General features: G+C 39.7%; 1 protein-coding gene across 1 annotated transcript in view; it reads right to left on the bottom strand.

Moving 5' to 3' along the window:
* The window catches only part of KCTD16 (potassium channel tetramerization domain containing 16), a 273,203-nt gene extending 251,390 nt beyond the window's left edge, over nt 1-21,813 (bottom strand). Inside the window, exons 1-2 of the mRNA XM_068534525.1 lie at nt 21,573-21,813; nt 20,022-21,166 (exon numbers count right to left, since the gene is read on the bottom strand). Coding sequence (XP_068390626.1) covers nt 20,022-20,853 — 832 coding nt within the window. The 5' untranslated portion in view covers nt 20,854-21,166; nt 21,573-21,813. The remainder of the gene's footprint in view (nt 1-20,021; nt 21,167-21,572) is intronic.
* Nucleotides 21,814-22,252: the final 439 nt, after the last annotated feature.

Genomic DNA, 22,252 nt, shown 5'->3' with positions numbered 1-22,252 from the left:
GAGTGCTGGAATTGGGGTCAGGGCAGCTGGGATTTGAATTCTGCTCATAGCAATTATGAGATCACATAGCAGTAACTTGGGTCTGTGGTGTAGGGAGAAATTACTTTAAAGTTCAGCCCCATCACCCAGCCTTGATCTCCATCAGTCCACCCTCACCTTCATTCTTGATATGAGTGAATGAACTTTGCTCAAACTTAATGCTACAGAAACTCTGAAGCATCCACTAACGGTGACCTTGAGCAAGGTAAATCTAAGCCTCAGTTTCTTATTGTAGAGGCTTCATAAGGATTACATGAGAAACACTTGACATGATACCTGACATCAAGTTCACATATAAAAGAGCTATGATTACGGTTAGAATCTCAGAATTTAAATATATGCCACTGCATACCTGTATTTTGTTTCTTTCTGCTCAGGAGGACTTCAGCAGCAAATTAAGACAGCAATTATTTGATTACATTGCATCTGGTTGTTTGGAAGAAAACTTGTTTTCCCATAAAAGGAAGCAAACTACCAAGGCAAATCACAGACTATAAACAATATGAAAATACAGCTATTTTTAAAAGAAAGTGTTCCTGCTGTTTTTATACAGGAGAATATCGCTGGTATGAGGGATTATTTACAAACACCCCCAAAACAGATTTTTTTTTTGTTTACAATTAATTCTTCATGTTAGGATAGAAAGCACCATCTCAACCAGAGATTTTACCACAGTCCCTTAAGCTCTCTGGAGGAAATATACATTAATAAAATAATATACTAACCTCAGCCTTTATTCACAATATATAAAACAACTCCAGACTACCAGGTGAAAGCATAGAAAATCTGTTGTATTGACCATTTTCCACGCTTTCTTTCAATAGCAATAACTCCCATTGCTTGTGTTGTTACAGAGAAAAAATGTAAAGTGGATAATTAAGGTAACTTTCTCTGTAACATACCAAAGATGGGGTAAAATTAATTTATTTTCCTCTTTACCTTTTTTAATAATTGCCTTTCTCCAGTCCATCCTTCCTTTTGAGTTGTCCTGAGAACTACACATAAGTCAATGAAAACTTAAAAAGTAGAAAGGAATACACAACTAAGAACCTGACCAAAAAGATAAAAATCTAATTTTTCAAAAGATAGAAATTCACCATATGTTTAGAATGTCCGGGTTAGAGTTTTCAAACATCTACACTGGGCCCTAGGTTTCTTGAATTGCCCCAAGGGCCACCATAAAAAAGGGGGAATAGGGAGGAACATCTTACTCACACCCAATTCCTACTTCAATCAAAAGAGTGTCACTTTGAAAGATTCTGTGTGGTGGCTTCTACCTAGAACTTCATTTAAAGCCTGGAGGCTGTGAGAGGAAACTGAATCATGAGACCATGAGATCCCCCTACCTCCCAGGATGCTCTGATTTTATAAATCAAGTTGGTACTTTTCCTAGTGTAAAAGATACGCTTCAAGCTCCCATCCAGCGTTACAGTTTACAGGGCTCAGTAAGGAATTTGTTTTTATCCTTTTAGCCAGTACCTTCAGACCATCGGTGCATGATCATTACACAAGTAAAGGAGACCAAAATAGACCCAACACATCTTTGATTCTATGCTACTCAGTCTTACGTAATAATAGTGCTGGTGCTGCAGTCCCATTAAAGCCTGTCTACTTTTTTTTTTTTTACAGATTTATTTATTTGTTTATTTATTTATTTTTGGCCGCGCTGGGTCTTCGTTGCTGTGCGCGGGCTTTCTCTAGTTGCGGAGCACGGGCTCTAGTTGCAATGGGCTTCAGTAGTTGTGGCACGCGTGCTTCGGTACTTGTGGATCGCAGGCTCCAGAGCGCAGGCTCAGTAGCTGTGGCGCACGGGCTTAGTTGCTCCGCGGCATGTGGGATCTTCCTGGACCAGGGATCGAACCCATGTCCCCTGCATTGGCAGGCGGATTCTTAACCACTGTGCCACCAGGGACGCCCTGCCTGTCTACTTATTTTGACCATGAGTATCCAAATGCTTTAACAACTTTCTAAATGAGCAGATTTAATCTCTCTCTTTGTGGATGGAGTTACCTTTCCTTAAGACATTCTCTAGGTGTTCACTCAAACTAGGATAAAATCTGCCTTAACAGCAGACATCTAATCAAGCAACAGTCACTTTACATATGTCATATTATTTGCTACTTCGTGTCCTATGAGTCCCACTATACCTGTTATACGACTGAGGTACCTGAGGGTTGGAGAGGGCAAGTGATGTATCGAAGCCAGTTTCCCCACTTCCGTCCACATCTTGTATTCTCTCTTTCAGGATTTAATTTGGCCTTTTCTGTTTCTCATGTTTGTTTCCACTACACTAGCCAGAGACAGATAGATTATATAATATTTTATGTGTGTGTATATCGATATCTATATGTCTATATATCTATATCTATATCATCAGTTGCCTTCACCATGAGAGGGAATCCTACTATTATAATTTTACATGGTGGGGTAGGGGGGATATAGAAAAAATAAGTTAGTGCCTCCTATGCTCCAGACACTGTGCTAGGTGCTACGGATACATAAGAACAGGACAAATAGAGTTCCTAGCTCCTGCCCCCATGAAGCTTACAGTCTACAGAGGGAGAAGATAAACAAGTAAAGCAAGCAAATATTTACACAGGTAAACAGTGCTATGGTGGAAACACGGAGCTCAACGGAGAATGACAAAGACATTGGCTACTTCAGCTGGGATGGTGACAGAAGGCCTTTCCAAGGAAAATCCATTAAAGCCTGACCCAGAAAGGCAAGGAGTAGAAGGAAGAGTTCACAAGTGCAGTGTCTCAAGGCGGGAAACAGACCAGCCTATTGCAATAACTGTCAAAAGGCAGTGTGACAGTGCTGTGGCTAGACCAGTGCCTGCAGAAGGGGCAGGAGAAGTAAGCACACCAAGGGGACTACAGGAATGTGTCATGTGATGCATTTTTCCTTTCTCTAAGGTCACATATAGTGTTAGTGCAGAGGGAGACCAGCAAGGAGCAGCTTGACTTTTGTTTGAGAGTGGGCAAGCTCAGCTCCAACAGATCCATATTCTCTCAGTTTCTTCTTCTGAATCCAAACATACCTATTTGTAAGATGAACCAAAAGAGCCTAGAGACAAAATGCCTGGATATTAATGAGACAAGCGAACAAGATGGCAGGACCTTGGCTCAATCCTTACAGTACCGCCATGGGAGAAGCTTCCATGTTCCCCTTCTAGAGATGAGTGTTCTGAGGTATCAAGAGGTTAAGACACTCTCCCAAGAGTGCCCTGGTAGGAACGGACAGAACTAAGGTCTTTATCCAGATAGCTCTGATGCTGTTACCGTACTCAACCATATTTTCACTGTCGCTCATAGGGTGAACATCCATGGTTAAAAGTAAGTATCAAGTAAACCTGATGTTGCCATTCATTTCACATTTCATTCATTTTACATTTCACATTTTATTTCTTTAAATTTTTTTTAAATGACATCCATAGACTCAGATTTCTTTTTTTTTTTTAATTTTTAAAAATTAATTAATTTATTTATTTATTTTTGGCTGTGTTGGGTCTTCGTTTCTGTGCGAGGGCTTTCTCTAGTTGCTGCGAGCGGAGGCCACTCTTCACCGCGGTGTGCAGGCCCCTCACTATTGCGGCCTCTCTTGTTGTGGAGCACAAGCTCCAGACGCGCAGGCTCAGTAGCTGTGGCTCACGGGCCCAGTTGCTCCGTGGCATGTGGGATCTTCCCAGACCAGGGCCCGAACCTGTGTCCCCTGCATTGGCAGGCAGATTCTCAACCACTGCACCACCAGGGAAGCCCCTTTAAATTTTATCTCTTTTAAATTTTACTTCTTTAAAATAAAATTAATATTCTTTAAAATGTGGTGTTATGGGGAATTCCCTGGCGGTCCAGTGGTTAGGACTCCGAGCTTTTGTTGCCGAGGCCTGGGTTCAATCCCTGGTTGGGGAACTAAGATCCCTCAAGCCATGTGGTGTGGCAAACAAATTAAAAAATAAAAAAATAAAATGTGGTGTTATGAATTTATTTATTCATGCCACAAATGCTTACTGAGCACCTCCTGTGTGTTCAGCACTGGGGTAGTTACTGAAAAAGAGTCATGCATGAGACTGGCAAGGCAAATCAGTAGTCCTTAACGTTAAAATAATCATCATGACACCATTTCGAGAATCATTATAAAAAGACACTACAGATATAATTATAAAGTAGCTTTAAAATTGATTACTGGTCATCTAAGGCTATCATTAGGCTTCTGATTTTGCACATACACTTTCACAAGACAAAGGTTTGATGGAAGGGAGAAATGAATAGTTTAAAAAGGAAGATATTGGTTCCTGGAGGAATCAAAATCATTCCCACTGGAAATGATGGAACTAACTAAATGAGAAATGAAATGATGGCTAATGATCTCAAGATTCTCCTAAGCCATCCTGGGATAGAACTTTTATGGTTCCATCAGCCAGCTAGTATCTTTAAGTCAACAGATGCATTAAAGATTTCAGCATTTTCTCTCCTCTAAGCATTAAGATAAAATACGGTTAAATTTCCTGACACCGCAAGTTCAGGTTAAAAGTCCCCTCTCTATCCTCAAATCAATTTACACTTACCCATCACACAAGACTGAAATTGCCCATTTACTAGTCTAATCTCTCCCTAAGCCATATGCTCCATGAGAACACTGACCATATGCTTCTCATTCACAGGTGAATCCCTGGAACTACATGCAGCCTCAGGTGCATAGTAGGTGTTCAAAACATATTCTAGAAGGAATGTATAAGCCAACCATTGCAGAGATGTTTAGGAACCTAACACACACAAAAGCAAAGGCATAGCAACATCCCCGGGCCTGACATGTATTTGCATGGCCAGAAGGTAGCGATCAGAATTCTGTATAAGCAACAGAGGTGGGATGGACTCTGCCTATTAAAGGAGGTCATTCTGATGAAGGGATGGCACCATCTTGGTATAAAACTAGATCACACATCATGCTATGTTTTATTTTTTGTCTGTGTGAAAGGATGCAGATGATGAAAGGCTTGAAGGGCCTTCAGTTTCCAATCCATGAGGCCTGTGCACATTGTGAATCACGTCCCTGGCAGATTGTGGAGAAATACTAGCAAATCATGAGCATGAGGACTTTGTGAATCAGGATCTCAATTCTTTGCACACAGATATGATATCTGCTACCCAACTCATCTGGACAACCCTACAAAAAACAAAAAAGGTACTTTATATAAGACAGGCCCTCAGTGAGTATGAAGCAATCAGATCTTCCCAAATAAATATTTTACATTCCTGAGCATCCAAAGACCTGAAAATGGCCTTGAAAATTTTAAAGTATCACACATTATAGCATTAGTCATTACTGCTCCAGACCACAGGAGTATTTATCCAGAAAAGCCAAGCAACTCTGCTATTTTCTAAGGCATGCTTTTCTCATGCATATAGGACGGAACATCGTGCTACTTCACGGCAGCTTCGCAAGATGTACAACTCCACACAGGTATCCCTCTGTTTAAAGAAAAAAAGAGATTTCACCTAGTTGGCTAGAAAGCAAATTAGTGCAAACGGAATCTTATTTTCCACTTGCATTTTCAGTGTAAATGTGCAAGCACGTGCCCATAGGAAAATTTCTCCACCTGACATAACTGAAAGCTTAACACTGTAAGAAAACGAGCCGTGATGGTTGGCCAGTGCTCGATGCGCACTTCTCGTTGTCGGCCAGCTCTTCTTCTGCCAAGGGCTCTGCAACATTTCCCCAAGTCTGGAGTACTCCCTTGGTTTCGATTTTACGCCTCTGCCACACTCTAACAGTCATACACCCCATTTCCCTTACCCCAGTCACTAGAATTTCTCTGCTGCTCCACACACAGAAAGCTCCCTTCACAGAAAAATCACCCTTACCAGAGCCTAGCTCTCCTTTTCTCTAGGTAGGGGCCTAGCAGTGTCAATCCACCGGCTACAATATTGTGTAAAACACAACATACAGCAGCCCCAAAGGCTCTTGTGCACCAAGTTATATATAAAGAATGGGTCACCTCCTATTTTCATCAATGTAACTAGTTCACCATCACATTATATCAGACACGCTCAGAATAAAAGGTCGCTGTAAACGGGGGTGTGGAAATTGTTAGAACTTTCTGCTTCAGAATGGGATAGATGAATGAAAGTAGAAAAGTATGAATTTCTTCACATGGGGCAGCTTTTGACTGGGTCACGCGGCAACAGCCCCCATTAGCAGTCTTGTTTCCATTCAAAGCCACACAGAACAGCTACTCATGGTGTGAAGAAAAATGTCTTGTTTTCATTTCTGGAGCAATTTAAATGATCTTATTGTCGGAGGCATACTCAGTAACCATTTTCTGTCACCATGAAGAATTCTCTCTAGGCTGAGACTCCTAAAAGGTTATTCTAATTCTGCAGTGACTGAATATATAATTTAAATTATATTCTTAATTTTCAATGCTACCACATATTCTCCCAGGTTCTAAAAAACCACAAGTTGAAAATAAGGTAGGGAGAAAAGCCATTATTAATGACTTCATTATGGAATAGCCAGGGGGAAGAAAAGAGTTACTGCAATTGGAAGCTTTCTGAAGGGTTTACTTTTATGTTTATTCAGATTCAATTAAAATCAATAGCTTGAATTTCCTCTTTAAAAGTTACTTCTAGATGTTTTTGTTTGTTTTTTTTAACATGCATAGAATCAACAGACAGAACAAAGTATCCAAGAGGACTATTATAAAGAATCAGGTAAGTTTTTTATAGGAAAGACCTGTATCTTGTCATGTCAGTATTCTCAGAGGTCCTTGTAATTATTTATTAACATTTCCATAGCATTGCCTGGGTGCCAGGTGCTGTCATCAGCACTTTATATAGAGCAACCTATTCGATTCTCATAACAACCCTATGAGGCAAGTACCACTGTTACCATCTCCATTTTCCAGGTGAGGAAACTGAGGCATGGATTTGCAGGTGATCAAACAGCTAGAAATTCAAACTCAAGCAGTGTGGGCTCCAACACCCAGGCTCTAAACCACCATGTTATGTTGCCTCTGGCATTAAGGAATGATCGCTAACGTGGTAAGAAGGGAGGGAAGGAGGAAATATCAATAGAATCCTTTAGCAGTAAGAAGATTAAGAAGGCAACCTGGTCAGTCTCACAGCACACTTTGCATTCTAGCAGAGCTCTTCTCCTATTGAGGTTATTCTCTCAATTTTGCAGCACTTTTCTGAATCCCAAGTCCCTCCTAGGGTTGTTCCTTAAATGCTGCCCACCCACCCCCTCCCAGCTTCAATTTGCTCCTGCTTAGGTGAATCAACTAAAAGGAAACCACAGGAGACTTCGCTGCTGGTAAAGTGTTTTTCCCAGTTCCCCAGCGCTAGAATCTTTGTGCAGGTGCTAAGAGCAGAGCATCTTTCAGGGAGAATTCCAATTTGTATGTAAACTGCTTAACCCTGAGAGAGCGGACAGTAGAAGCAAGAAGAACTACAATTCTGCAGCCTGTGAAAGGAAAACCACATTCACAGAAAGATAGACAAAATGAAAAGGCAGAGGACTTTGTACCACATGAAGGAACAAGATAAAACCTCAGAAAAACAACTAAGTGAAGTGGAGATAGGCAAAATTCCAGAAAAAGAATTCAGAATAATGATAGTAAAGATGATCCAGGACCTTGGAAAAAGAGTAGAGGCAAAGATCAAGAAGATGCAAGAAATGTTTAACAAAGACCTATAAGAATTACAGAACAAACACCTAGAAGAATTAAAGAACAAACAAACAGAGATGAACAATACAATAACTGAAATAAAAAATACCCAAGAAGGAATAAATAGCAGAATAACTGAGGCAGAAGAACAGAGAAGTGACCTGGAAGACAGAATGGTGGAATTCACTGCTATGGAACAGAATAAAGAAAAAAGAATGAAAAGAAATGAAGACAGCCTAAGAGACCTCTGGGACAACATTAAATGCAACAACATTCACATTATAGGGGTCCCAGAAGGAGAAGAGAGAGAGAAAGGACCCAAGAAAATATTTGAAGAGATTATAGTCAAAAACTTCCCTAACATGGGAAAGGAAATAGCCACCCAAGTCCAGGAAGTGCAGAAAGTCCCAGGCAGGATAAACCCAAGGAGAAACATGCCGAGGCACATAGTAATCAAACTGACAAAAATTAAAGAAAAAGAAAAATTATTGAAAGCAACAAGGGAAAAAAACCAAACAACATACAAGGGAACTCCCATAAGGTTAAAAACTGATTTCTCAGCAGAAACTCTACAAGCCAGAAGGGAGTGGCACGATATATTTAAAGTGATGAAAGGGAAGAAACTACAACCTAGATTACTCTACCCAGCAAGGATCTCATTCAGATTTGATGGAGAAATCAAAAGCTTTACAGACAAGCAAAAGCTAAGAGAATTCAGCATCACCAAACCAGCTTTATAACAAATGCTAAAGAAACTTCTCTAGGCAGGAAACACAAGAGAAGAAAAGGACCTACAAAAACAAACCCATAACAATTAAGAAAATGGTAAGAGGAACATACATATAAATAATTACCTTAAACGTGAATGGATTAAATACTCCAACCAAAAGACACAAGCTCGCAGAATGGATACAAAAACAAGACCCATATATATGCTGTCTATATAGACCTAGGGACACATACAGACTGAAAGTGAGGGAATGGAAAAAGATATTCCATGAAAATGAAAATCAAAAGAAACCTGGAGTAGCAATACTCATATCAGATAGAATAGACTTTAAAATAAAGAATATTACAAGAGACAAGGGAGGACACTACATAATGATCAAGGGATCAATCCAAGAAAAAGATATAACAATTATAAATACATATGCACCCAACATAGGGGCACCTCAATACATAAGGCAACTGCTAACAGCTATAAAAGAGGAAATCAACACTAACACAATAATAATGGGGGACTTTAACACCTCACTTACACCAATGGACAGATCATCCAGACAGAAAATTAATAAGGAAACACAAGCTTTAAATGACACAAGAGACCAGATAGATTTAACTGATATTTATAGGACATTCCATCCAAAAACAGCAGATTACTCTTTCTTCTCAAGTGTACACGGAACATTCTCCAGGATAGATCACATCTTGGGTCACAAATCAAGCCTTGGTAAATTTAAGAAAATTGAAATCATATCAAGCATCTTTTCTGACCACAACGCTATGAGATTACAAATCAATTACAGGGAAAAAAACGTAAAAAACACAGACACATGAAGGCTAAACAATGTTACTAAATAACCAAGAGATCACTGAAGAAATCAAAGAGGAAATCAAAATATACCTAGAGACAAATTAGAATGAAAACACGATGATCCAAAACCAATGGGATGCAGCAAAAGCAGTTCTAAGAGGGAAGTTTATAGCAATACAAGCTTACCTCAAGAAACAAGAAAAATCTCAAATAACAATCTAACTTTACACCTAAAGGAACTAGAGAAAGGAGAACAAACAGAACCCAAAGTCAGCAGAAGGAAAGAAATCATAAAGATCAGAGCAGAAATAAATGAAATAGAAACAAAGAAAACAATAGCAAAGATCAATAAAACTAAAAGCTGGTTCTTTGAGATGATAAAATTGATAAACCATTAGCCACACTCATCAAGAAAAAGAGGGAGAGGACTCAAATCAATAAAATTAGAAATGAAAAAGAGCTTACAACAGACACCGCAGAAATACAAAGCATCCTAAGAGACTACTACAAGCAACTCTATGCCAATAAAATGGATAACCTGGAAAAATGGGCAAATTCTTAGAAAGGTATAACCTTCCAAGACTGAACCAGGAAGAAATAGAAAATATGAACAGACCAATCACAAGTAATGAAATCGAAACTGTGATTAAAAATCTTCCAACCAACAGAAGTCCAGGACCAGATGGCTTCACAGGTGAATTCTATCAAACATTTAGAGAAGAGTTAACACCCATCTGTCTCAAACTCTTCCAAAAAATTGCAGAGGAAGGAACACTCCCAAACTCATTCTATGAGGCCACCATCACCCTGATACCAAAACCAGAAAGAGATACTACAAAAAAAGAAAATTACAGACCAATATCACTGATGAATACAGATGCAAAAATCCTCAACAAAATACTAGCAAACAGAATCCAACAACACATTAAAAGGATCATACACCACGATCAAGTGGAATTTATCCCAGGGATGCAAGGATTCCTCAATATATGCAAATCAACCAATGTGATACACCATATTAACAAATTGAAGAAGAAAAACCATATGATCATCTCAATAGATGCAGAAAAAGCTTTTGAAAAAATTCAACACCAATTTATGATAAAAACTCTCCAGAAAGTGGCCAGTGAGGGAACCTACCTCAACATAATAAAGGCCATATATGACAAACCCACAGCCAACATTATTCTCAATGGTGAAAAACTGAAACCATTTCCTCTAAGATCAGGAACAAGACAAGGATGTCCACTCTCGCCACTATCATTCAACATAGTTTTGGAAGTCCTAGCCACGGCAAACAGAGAAGAAAACGAAATAAAAGGAATACAAATTGGAAAAGAAGAAGTAAAACTGTCACTGTTTTCAGATGACATGATACTATACATAGAGAATCCTAAAGATGCCACCAGAAAACTACTAGAGCTAATCAATGAATTTGGTAAAGTTGCAGGGTACAAAATTAATGCACAGAAGTCTTTTGCATTCCTATACACTAACAAAGAAAGATCAGAAAGAGAAATTAAGGAAACACTCCCATTCACCATTGCAACGAAAAGAATAAAATACCTAGGAATAAACCTACATAAGGAGGTAAAATACGTGCACTCAGAAACTATAAGACACTGATGAAAGAAATCAAAGATGACACAAACAGATGGAGAGATATACCATTTTCTTGTATTGGAAGAATCAATATTGTGAAAACGACTATACTACCCAAAGCAATCTACAGATTCAATGCAATCCCTATCAAATTACCAATGGCATTTTTACAGAACTAGAACAAAAAATCTTAAAATTTGTATGGAGACACAAAAGATCCAAATAGCCAAAGCAGTCTTGAGGGAAAAAAACCGAGCTGGAGGAATCAGGCTCCCTGACTTCAGACTATACTACAAAGCTACAGTAATCAAGACAATATGGTACTGGCGTAAAAACAGAAATATAGATCAATGGAACAGGATAGAAAGCCCAGAGATAAGCCCATGCACCTATGGTCAACTAATCTATGACAAAGGAGGCAAGGATATACAATGGAGAAAAGACAGTCTCTTCAATTAGTGGTGCTGGGAAAACTGGACAGCTACATGTAAAAGAATGAAATTAGAACACTCCCTATCACCATACACAAAAATAAACTCACAATGCATTAGAGACCTAAATGTAAGACCGGACATTATAAAACTCTTAGAGGAAAATGGAGGAAGAACACTCTTTGACATAAATCACAGCAAGATCTTTTTGGATCCACCTCCTACAGTAATGGAAATAAAAACAAAAATAAACAAATGGGACCTAATGAAACTTAAAAGCTTTTGTAAAGCAAAGGAAACTACAAACAAGATGAAAAGACAGCCCTCAGAATGGGAGAAAATATTTGCAAATGAATCAACGGACAAAGGATTAATTTCCAAAATATATAAACAGTTCATGCAGCTCAATATTAAAAAAAACAAAGAATCCAATCTAAAAATGGGCAGAAGACCTAAATAAACATTTCTCCAAAGAAGACATACAGATGGCCAAGAAGCACATGAAAAGCTACTCAACATCACTAATTATTAGAGAAATGCAAATCAAAACTACAATGAGGTATCACCTCACACTAGTTAGAATAGGCATCATCAGAAAATCTACAAACAACAAATGTTGGAGAGGGTGTGGAGAAAAGGGAGCCCTCTTGCACTGTTAGTGGGAATGTAAATTGATACAGCCACTATGGAGAACAGTATGGAGGTTCCTTAAAAAACTAAAAATAGAATTACCATTTGACCCAGCAATCCCACTACTGGGCATATACCCAGAGAAAACCATAATTCAAAAAGACACATGCACCCCAATGTTCATTTCAGCTCTATTTACAATAGCCAGGATGGAAGCAATCTAAGTGTCCATCGACAGATGAATGGATAAAGAAGATGTGGCACATATATACAATGGAATATTACTCAGCCATAAAAAGGAACAAAATTGTGTCATTTGTAGAGATGTGGATGGATCTAGAGACTGTCATACAGAGTGAAGTAAGTCAGAAAGAGAAAAACAAATATAGCATATTAATGCGTATATGTGGAACCTAGCAAAATGGTATAGATGACCGGTTTGCAGGGCAGAAATTGAGACACAGATGTAGAGAACAAACTTATGGACACCAAGGGGGGAAAGTGGCTGGGAGGGGTCGGGGGTGGGATGAATTGGGAGACTGGGATTGACATGTATACACTGATGTGTATATAATGGATAACTAATAAGAACCTGCTGTATAAAAAAATAAATAAAATAAAATTCAAAATTTCAAAAAATAAAAATTAAAGTGCTTAGCCCAGCACCTGAAGAACTCAGTGGAAATTAGGAAATGCCATCATTATTACCAATCACACCAGAGCAATCACACCATCATTGCTCTCCAGTTCTTCTGTTAAGAGATAATGTAATGGTATATGCAAGACAGTGGCACCTATGACCATAACAAAAGTCTGCAGTGGGTATTTAGTTTCCTTCTTTGAGAAATATTTATGGAGTGCCTACATTTTTGCCAGGTTCTGTGCCAGGTATATCATGATGAAAGTGACCAACACAGTTCCTACCTTCACAGAGCTTGCAGTCTAATGTTACAGGAACAGTTAAATAAGCAAGTATAATACAGTGTTATTTGTGCCACAGTAATGGAAAATAGGATCCTAGGGAGCAAAGATAAGAGGTGCCTAATCTAGATATGATGGGCTAGAAAGGCTTCCCATAAAAGGAACCTCTAGATTGGGACCTGAAATATGTAATCAAAGCAGGTGAAGGCACAGTTCCAGGCAGAGGGAACATTATGTACAAAACTGAAGAAGCAAGTGTATAACAGCATTCAGGAGCTAAAAGAAATGGGGTAGAGCTGAGGTTAAAAACGTTAACGGGTGGGAGGGCAACAGAAGAGGCTAAGGACAGAAGCAGAGGTCATTCCACCAAGAGCTGTGATTCATGTTAAGGAGTGACATGGTCAGGCTCACATTTTAGAAATCTCACCATTTTTGCAGCAGGAAGAGGAGACCCGAAGGGGACAACACCAGATGTGGGTGGGAAGGACAATTTCAGTTTCTTTGCAATAATCTAGAAAAGCAATGTCAGTGGGCTGGGTAGCATCAGTGGAGACGGGAAGAAATGGGTGGATTTGAGACGCATGAAGGAAAAGAACCAATAGGACTTGGAGATTGGAGAAATGGTTAGGGAGAAAGAAGAGTCACTCAGGTTTTATTCTTCCCTGGGGAACTGGGCAACTGATGAATCCATTTACTGAGATAAGGAACACAAGGAGAGAAGAGGTTTGGGAACGTACACGATGAGTTCAGTGGAGCTTCTGCACGGTTGAAAGAATCCCAGAATACAAAGTTAGAATAGCCAGGAGGCAAACTTTCCCACTCAGAATGATTCTTCTTCCCAGTCAACAGGAGCCAGTGCACATCTTGGTAGGTTCACTGCACCCCTGATGATAGCCCGGCCTAATGACAATAACAGCAGTGGAATACTAGATAGTTCTTGGATGACTAGAAAGAAAAACTGGAGCCTCTTTTATTGCCTGCTGTATCATCAGAATCAACTTGAACAATGGAGAGAACAGATCCCAATTGCTATTTGTCCATATGATGATCATGAAAAAACTAACAGGGCTTCCTTGGTGGCGCAGTGGTTAAGAATCCGCCTGCCAATGCAGGGGACACGGGTTCGAGCCATGATCCAGGAGAATCCCACATGCCGTGGAGCAACTAAGCCCATGTGCCACAACTACTGAGCCTGTGCTCTAGAGCCCGCGAGCCACAACTACTGAGCCCACGAGCCACAACTACTGAAGCCTGTGCACCTAGAGCCCGTGCTCCGCAACAAGAGAAGCCACTGCAATGAGAAGCCCGTGCACTGCAATGAAGAGCAGCCCCCAGTCGCTGCAACTAGAGAAAGCCCACACGTGGTAACAAAGACCCCAACACAGCTAAAAATAAATAAAATAAATAAATTTTTTTTAAAATGGAAAATTTCATTAAAAAAAAAAAGAAAAACTAACAATAAGGAGAGGTCCCTCCCTTGCCTCCAAAGCAGATAGCATTTCAATCTGTCAAAGCAAATTAAAAATGGACCTGCCAACGCTTGTGAAGATTTCTTGCAAGAAATTCTGAACCTGAATCTAATCAAGCCTTAGAATCTGGTGTTTAGCTCTAACAAATTTACAGAAAATACAGGGGTAAGAAAAAAAAATGTGTCAGTGACATCACAGAGATCACAGAGATGGATGAGCGAAACCCAGAGTGCCAGACATTCGCCATGAAAAATAACTTGGTTTCTTCAAACAAATAGATTGAAAAAGCAAAGAAAGAAAGAGGGAGAGAGAGAAAAAGGGAGCAAGGGAAAAGGAGGGAGGGAGGGAGAAATTAAAAGAGATTTAAGATTTTTTGCCACTTTGTGGTATATGCCGTATGCAATATTTTTTTAATTTTGAAAGAGAAAATAAATAGCAATAAAAGATAATGGATGGGCCTCATTTGACTCTTGATTCAAACAAGAGTTTGACAACTTTAAAAAAAATATTGTGAGAAAGTCAAAGAAGTTTGAACACCAACTAGGTATTAGAAGATATTAAAGAACTATTAATTTTGTATGTGATAATGGTATTGTTACGTATCTTAAAATTCATTTTATTTTAGAAACATATAGTATAGTGTTTGTGGATGAATGAAATGACTGACTTCTAAAATTTGTTTCAAAAGAATCCAGTGCAGACAGAAGAGAAAGTAGGTAGGAATATATATGAACCAAGATTAGTCTTGTAATGATCACTGTAATTTTTGGAGCTGGGTTCTCTACATTTGGATGTGTTTGAAAATTTCCATACTAACATGTTTTAGCTGACTTGCCAAGAAACGCAGTATTTGAGGAAAGCTAGAGCAAAGACCAAAGAAAAAGAGCAATAGTCAGCTATGATGCAGAGACTGAGATCACCTCTACATTTCTGAAGAACTGTTTTCTGTACATCGGACTGGCACTCTCTTCTATGCCCAGTCACTCCTCTCCATAGTTTGTGTTTGGAGGTGTTCCAAATGGAGCTCTGTGGCACATTCTCAGCTATTTCTATCTCTAATTCCTTTGGTAAGATCTAAACCTCGTTAGGCTATCAAAATCATTTGGTCTTCTCTTTCCAATCGTATACATACGTTTTTAATATATTGAGGCACTTGGGGGCAATCACAGAGATCTCCCCCTTTCTGCCTACATACTGACACTTCTCTTGCTGCCAAATTCATTCAGGATGCCAGAGACCTAGGAAGAAACGATTCAAATCATCTCCTACAAGGAATTGGGCTCAGGTAATATATCTTGTTGGGCATGAAAGTGAAAACGGCATAATAGGATATTTTACTAACATGCTTATATCCCTGTTACGTTGAGCCAACGGTCGGAGAACAGCATCTTAAAGAGAAAAGAAAAAATGATACCCACTACCCCTTTCTTTTATCATCATCATCACCATCCAATATCTGCCCAAGCAGGGTCTAAACCAACTTCATGTTGAAGCTTTATACTTAGATTATGCTATATATTTAAATTATAAATTAAGAAGGCTCAAGTCTTAAGAACACTCCCTTTGGGATACAAAGTCACTGGATCCACAGTTATGAAAAGGTTTCTTATGTATAAAAACCTCTGAAAAAAGTAACACCATGCCTTGAAAATATTCTAAATAAAATGACAGAACAGAATTTTTACTGACGTCTTGATTATGGCATAGAGAGAGAACTTGAAAGCAGGAATGACTAAAGCAAGAGGAAGAGAGAATATCTTAGATGGAAAAGACAGAAAAACATCACAGAAAGAGGAGAGGCAGGTGTGGTAAAGACCAGACCCTCACAGTTTGGACTTCATTGTTCTGTGGCTTCATTTTGAATGTGCCAACATCATATTTCCATGGACAATAAAAATTGAAGCTATCATTGGTAACTTTTGAGGAAACAGGAAAAAAAGAGCTAGAATCATTTCAAGACAGATGCTTTTCCACCTGTTTTCCTTTAAAAACACACCCTCTTATGGAAGCTTTTAAAATCAACTGGATAAGTTATTCACAATGGCCAGAACCACCATTTCTTCCCAATACAAGGTCATGCAGCTGAATTCTAAGTGAGAAATCATTTCCTGATCTGCTTTTCTCCAACACTCCATCTCAATCAACCACCCCGAAGATATATACTGTGTACATAAAGCAATTTAGAAACTTTTGTGGAAACAACCCTTTAAATTTAAGAAAACCAAGTAAAGAGAAAAAAGGTTTAAATGCACCTACAAGCAGTAATCTGTTGAAAAGGCAATGAATTGGTGTCTCCGTAATTCACAGAACTTAGAGTTTATGTTTTTGGATCTTATGAATTAAACTCCCTATTTGTGGTCATGTTATCACAGTTCTATTAGAGGCAAATGCCTTTGAATCTGAATGGTTTCAGGCATTTGTCTGAAGTAACTCACTCATGAGTAGGATTAAGGAAATGTACTTAATTTTCTCCAACCAAGAGCAGGCTTCCCTAGGGCACTGGAAGAGGGCTAATAAGGGGTTCATTTATTTCCATGCACCTGTGATTTTGTTCCTAAGTGGTGTGAACGGCTATTGAGTTCAATATCCGGACTTCTCGTTTCCAAATTACTTAGCTCTCATTTCATCTAGAGGTGAATCAAGAAGGCATCCTCTGATGTTTATGATATTGCCTTCCGTATAACACTCGGAGAGAAAACAGAGGTAATTATTTACCTAGGTGGGTGAGAAAGGTGGAAAAGTACCTTCTCGTTTTTTTTAATTAAAATACTTTGTGAGGCAATCCTAGGACAACATTTCTTTACTTTCTATATCACTCACATTTTTTCAGTTGCTGATAAGTGAATCATAATCCACAGTATCTCACATATTTTGGTGTGTAAGCAACGTAGACAAACACCTTCCTTGCTGCCCTTTTGAACACACACAAACATGGGTTGACTTTAATTGTTCGTAGTTCTGCAATAACGAAACACTCAGTCAAAACTGCCTGATGTTGACCATCAATTCTAGGTCCACATGAAGATTGAATGAGGCAAGAATCTAACCTGTTAATAATTGACAGATTTCCCAATTTCTCCTTGGAAAATCTGGAAGAAAATTAGGCAAACAGAGGAAGAAGGGGTCTTTCCCCATGACTGTCAACCACCATATGCAATGTATTAATTTCTTGCTGTTCATTTTTTACTGTGATCTGGATCCAGACAAAGTGATTCTGCATTATCCTTTGGTTATTAGAAGAGTCTAACTGCTTGGAGTTAATTTCTTGGACCTAAGAAGTTTGTCACTACATATCTGTATCTTTATCTACAGATATTTTTATAACATAGGAGGAAGCTGAGTTCCCCTGCAAAGAGCATCTTTTCTGTTAGTTGGTTGGTAGTTTGGTTTTTTCGAGGTTGGGTGAGGTGCTCACCAGAGACACACACTGCCCCTTCGGATCTGGCTGGCAGGTGGTGGCTTCTGGGCTCCACACCCTCTGCAAAGCGAGCAGTGGCTTGGTGCTCACAGTTGGTTGATTGGCAGGGCTCGGAGCATCTTTGCATACAAGCAACTCCCTGCTTTAGAGCACCTCCTGTAGTTTTGTCCCATTAACCTGAGCACAACAGCTTGATGAATTAATGGTTATAGAGGCACAGTTGGCAGCTTCTAATTAAATAATTATGGCTAAGCAGCTGCACAGAAGCTGTCATGCACCTTAGAAAGGCAGCAGCCAGTTTAATTGATCCTAAGACAGAGGAAGAGTTAACACTTAGCTCTGGTTGTTAGGTACAAAGGGCAAGTATATCATATGCAGTATATGTGCTGTGCAATATGAAGTTGCTGTACGTTTGTGCTAGCCTGTCCATGGAGTGATGGAGAGCAAACCTTGGCAACCTCTCGGCAACCCAACAAAGAAGGAAGTGATTATATGATCAGAGAACAGAGTCTGTCGAGAGCAATCTAAAAAGGACGCAGTGTTATATGGATGAGTCTTTGATGAACACAGAAATGTCACTGAGCTAGTAGGCAAATACACTCAGGTTCTGGGTATCATTTAGATGAGCAAGTAATTAGAATCAAGTGTAGTCTTTTTGAGGGGCTATGGCTGGTAGGTTTTCTTTTATTTGACTGAAGCTTCTTAAGAGGCTGTTTTCAAATATTAGAAATTGGAGAACAAGGTAAACGTCACACACCTAGATTTAAACTCTATGATGCATTTTTTCCCCAAAAGTTAGAAGATATTTATTCTACAGAAACACAGATAATGTCAGACTCCTTTGTAGAAAGCTAAAACGCTAAAGCCTTATCTCTATACTAGTGGAAAATTCACCAGAAGGAAGAAAGCAGAAGCTGGCAACTAAGTTCCAACATAGAGGAAGGTACAGATTACAGATAAAGGCCATAGGTAGGGATATTGGACCAAATAATGCTTGTTCCAACACATCAGAACGTTACTGAACTGCTGGCTGATTTTATTTTTCTACACAGGCTGTTCTTTCTATACAATCCATGTGTCTTCACTTCCAAAAACCAAATGTGTGATAACTCAGTAGAGAGCAACCCAGCTTCCCACAGGCCTTGTCACCAAGGTTCCCAGCACCATCTCCAAATGAATAAACACAACTGTAGGCAAAAACCAGTCCAGGAAATTCAGTCGTATCTTTGTATGTAAAGCCATTTAGATATTTTAATTCTCAAAATTTATGGATTTGCCTTAAAATAAGAACAGAGAAAAACTGGAAACATATTTATGGAATTCACTTCACCCAACTCCCAGACCTGTTGAAAATCAGCAGTTCATCAAGCACTAAACTTTACAGATTGATTGACTGTTCTCCTTTCAGAGATCAATGGCTTATATTTAGAATAATGCCATTTCTTAAAATAAGGCATTCTGTACAGTCGTTTAAACAAATGGACTGACCTCTAAGAAACTCTTACTTTAAAGGCACAAGTTAAAGGTGCCGCAATTGTTTCCTTTCCTTTTTTCCCCTTCTGGCTCCCTTTTATGTCAGTGATCCTATCACCTCAGCTATCTGAAGATGACTGCATGTGACTGACAATTCTCAAGGATTCATTCCTTTTGGATGACTCCTAAATGAAGCTCAACTTAATTAAGTCTGCACTGCAACTCATACCTCAGTACAAATTGCTAAGGAATCAAATCACAAATCTGTAAAGCCTAGAAAAGCAAATTTCAGACTTGGGGTGGGGGGGGAAGGGGGTCTTTCGTCAGTCTACACTGCCATCTAGCCAAGATCATGTCATTCAGTGCAACATCCATTTGTGTTTTCAACGCCCCCATGAAAGCCAGTCTTCAGCAACCAGCTTAAGAGACCCCAAAGTGAGATAAAAGAATAGACAGCAGTACTTCAGCCACTCTGAGTCTATCAACCTCCTGTGGACCAACAGCTAAGTTCTAATGTTCTTATGTTCACAAGTCAATATCTGACAGAGACATACATGCCTGTTTTCATTCCACATATTACCTATACCAATATCATTTGCATCTTGTGATTTTTGAGGCCTTTAAACGTTCTGCGATTTGACTGGAAAAACAAACGTTGTCTTAGGTAAGACATGAAAGCTGACTATATAACCTCTAATCTTCTAGCTGTACCTCAAGGGTTAAAAAAAAAAAAAAACCCAAAATAGTACTCCTTAGACATAGACTGAACATGCAGACATATATTTCTGTTAAGAGGATCCATACGCATGAAAAAACAAAAAGAACCCGTGGTACTTACGATAGAAGACGTACTCGGTGTAACTTGACCAGATCTTGTCATCTGTATATTGGTTGACGAAAGATGCTGTCACTGAGGAGTTACAGGCCACCATGTGGAATCCACATTCTGACAACATATCGAAAGCCCTTTCCAGATGCCTGAATTTGAGATAAAATCTGGAGGTGTATCTTTCTGGGGCTCTGTCAGGGTCTCTGCTCTCATTCAAAGTTTCTCCAAAGACCTCCTTTGCCAAGGAAATCCTTCCACAAACCAAAATCCGGGGAACTCTCCGAAACTTGGCATCTGCCTGCCCCTCTCTGCCCATGGTGCAGGACCCCCTGTAACCCACAGTAATAAAACCCCACTTGCGGTCAGCAGGGAGTAGCGAGGAAGGGGGGCAGATTCTCGTGTCACTTCCTTGGGAGGCATCTTCGAAGTCACTATGGCAGAATTCATCTGGGCTTTGCTTGATTTCATCAGGGGACAGGAGTTTGACCAAGTCTGGGAGCTGGAAGTACTCAGCTTCCCTTTTCAGTCTTCCCCTTTCTGGAAAGTGATCAGGCAGGACCACCTGCCTGTCCCTGAGATAGTCCAGAATATAACGGAACAAGAATCCATCTCTGTCAATGAAAAACCTTCCCTTGGAGTCCTTGGCTAGATCGTTAGCTGTGTCTCTCTTTGGGGAAAACATTTTCCACAGGAGGGAATGAGGGATGCTTATTAATGTGGAATGGCGAGTGAAATAAACTTGACCCCCAACATTCAGCTCCACGACCTCAGGGAAGGAGTTGGGAACTGCAGCCCCTTGTTCTCGAGGATAATAACGACTACAGTTTCCACTCAGAGCCATTGTCCCTTTCTTCTTCTTCTTCTATTCTGATGTGAAGGGTGCAGTTCAATGGAGTCAGAGCCTGATTCTTTGCACCAACTTGTAAGGGAGGGAGAGGATGCTACCTTGTTAAAAAACGGCCTTCTCTTACCCAGTTTTTTCCCCAAGAAAGCAAAATTTCAAAGAGTCCACAGGTGAAGTGATGCTGCAAAAGTAGTTTAAACCCTGGCAGGTGGTAAGCTATTACTTCATGGAATATAATCAACTCATCAGCATCCAATCTTCCCCCAAGCTCAGTAGGCAAGGCAGGCCAGGTCCCCAGTTACTGAGAGGTCTGTGTGAAGGAAAAGAGAGAAAATTATTTCCTCAAACCCAGCATGAGTCAGAAAAAAAGAGACCACTGGAGAGAGAAGAGGGAAGGAGAGAAGCAGGAAGGAAGGGAGGGAAGGAGAGAAGCAGGAAGGAAGGGAGGGAGGGAGAGAGGGAGGGAGGGAGAGATTATTTTACATAAGCAGCCCTGGAACTACTGATTTCAGCCATTCTTCAACTAAATCGTAGCTTCTCTCAAGCTATTTTGTGTCTACATATTTATCCATATTCCTCTGTCTCCAGCATTTAGTATTTAAAACATTTCTATTTGATTTCTGCATTAAAAAGGAATAAGCAGTTTTCAACTTCTAAAAGGGGATTTTTTTTTTTTTTCTGTCTGGACAGGAAAAGTAATAATCCTCGGAACTTACCTTAGTGAGTGCTGGAAACAGTTCTTGCGCAGAAATACCCATTTGCAAAGCAGTCGGAATCCACAGCCACACACAGAGTCTGGAGCTTGTCAAATCCCAAAGAGGTAAAGGACAGAGGTATCAATGAAAAGTGCCAGAGAGATGTGCTCTTAGAAAATAATCATATATATGTGCGTGTGTAGATATATATATATAAAGATTTATATAAATGTATATTTGTGTATATGTATGTATATATTCACTTCCAATCTCAAGTTAAAACAAGTCACAAAAAAGTTAAACCGTGACGAGAGGTGGCTGGATTGAAGAAGCAAAGCAGAGAAAAATATTCATCCAAAGCTTCTCCAGGAAAAAAAAAAAAAAAATCAAACCTTTGGAAAGAATCCTTAAAACAGAAGAGAGTTGCAAGAGGTACTGGGACTTAGAAGCTTTTCAGAAAGCCCAGAAGCAGAAAGAAAGACAGATGTGCCCTGCTGGGGTCCCAGGTAGCCACCCCACCTGCCGGCAAGGGCAAGCGGGCTCCCATGTTCCCAGTCAAGTGGGAGCCGGCGGGCGCCGCAGCGCCGAAATGACGGCGGGGGGCTCGGGCTCGGGCTTCTCCGGCGGCGGAGCTGGGTGGTTCCACAGTTCCCAGTGCAGTTCGGATGCTGTTGTTTCAGCAGTGCAGGCAAGAAACCATC

This window comes from Eschrichtius robustus, chromosome 2 (assembly GCF_028021215.1).
Source record: "Eschrichtius robustus isolate mEscRob2 chromosome 2, mEscRob2.pri, whole genome shotgun sequence".
Classification (NCBI taxonomy): domain Eukaryota; kingdom Metazoa; phylum Chordata; class Mammalia; order Artiodactyla; family Eschrichtiidae; genus Eschrichtius; species Eschrichtius robustus.
The sequence above is the reverse complement of the archived record's forward strand: the minus strand, read 5'-3'. Positions and strand labels throughout refer to the sequence as shown.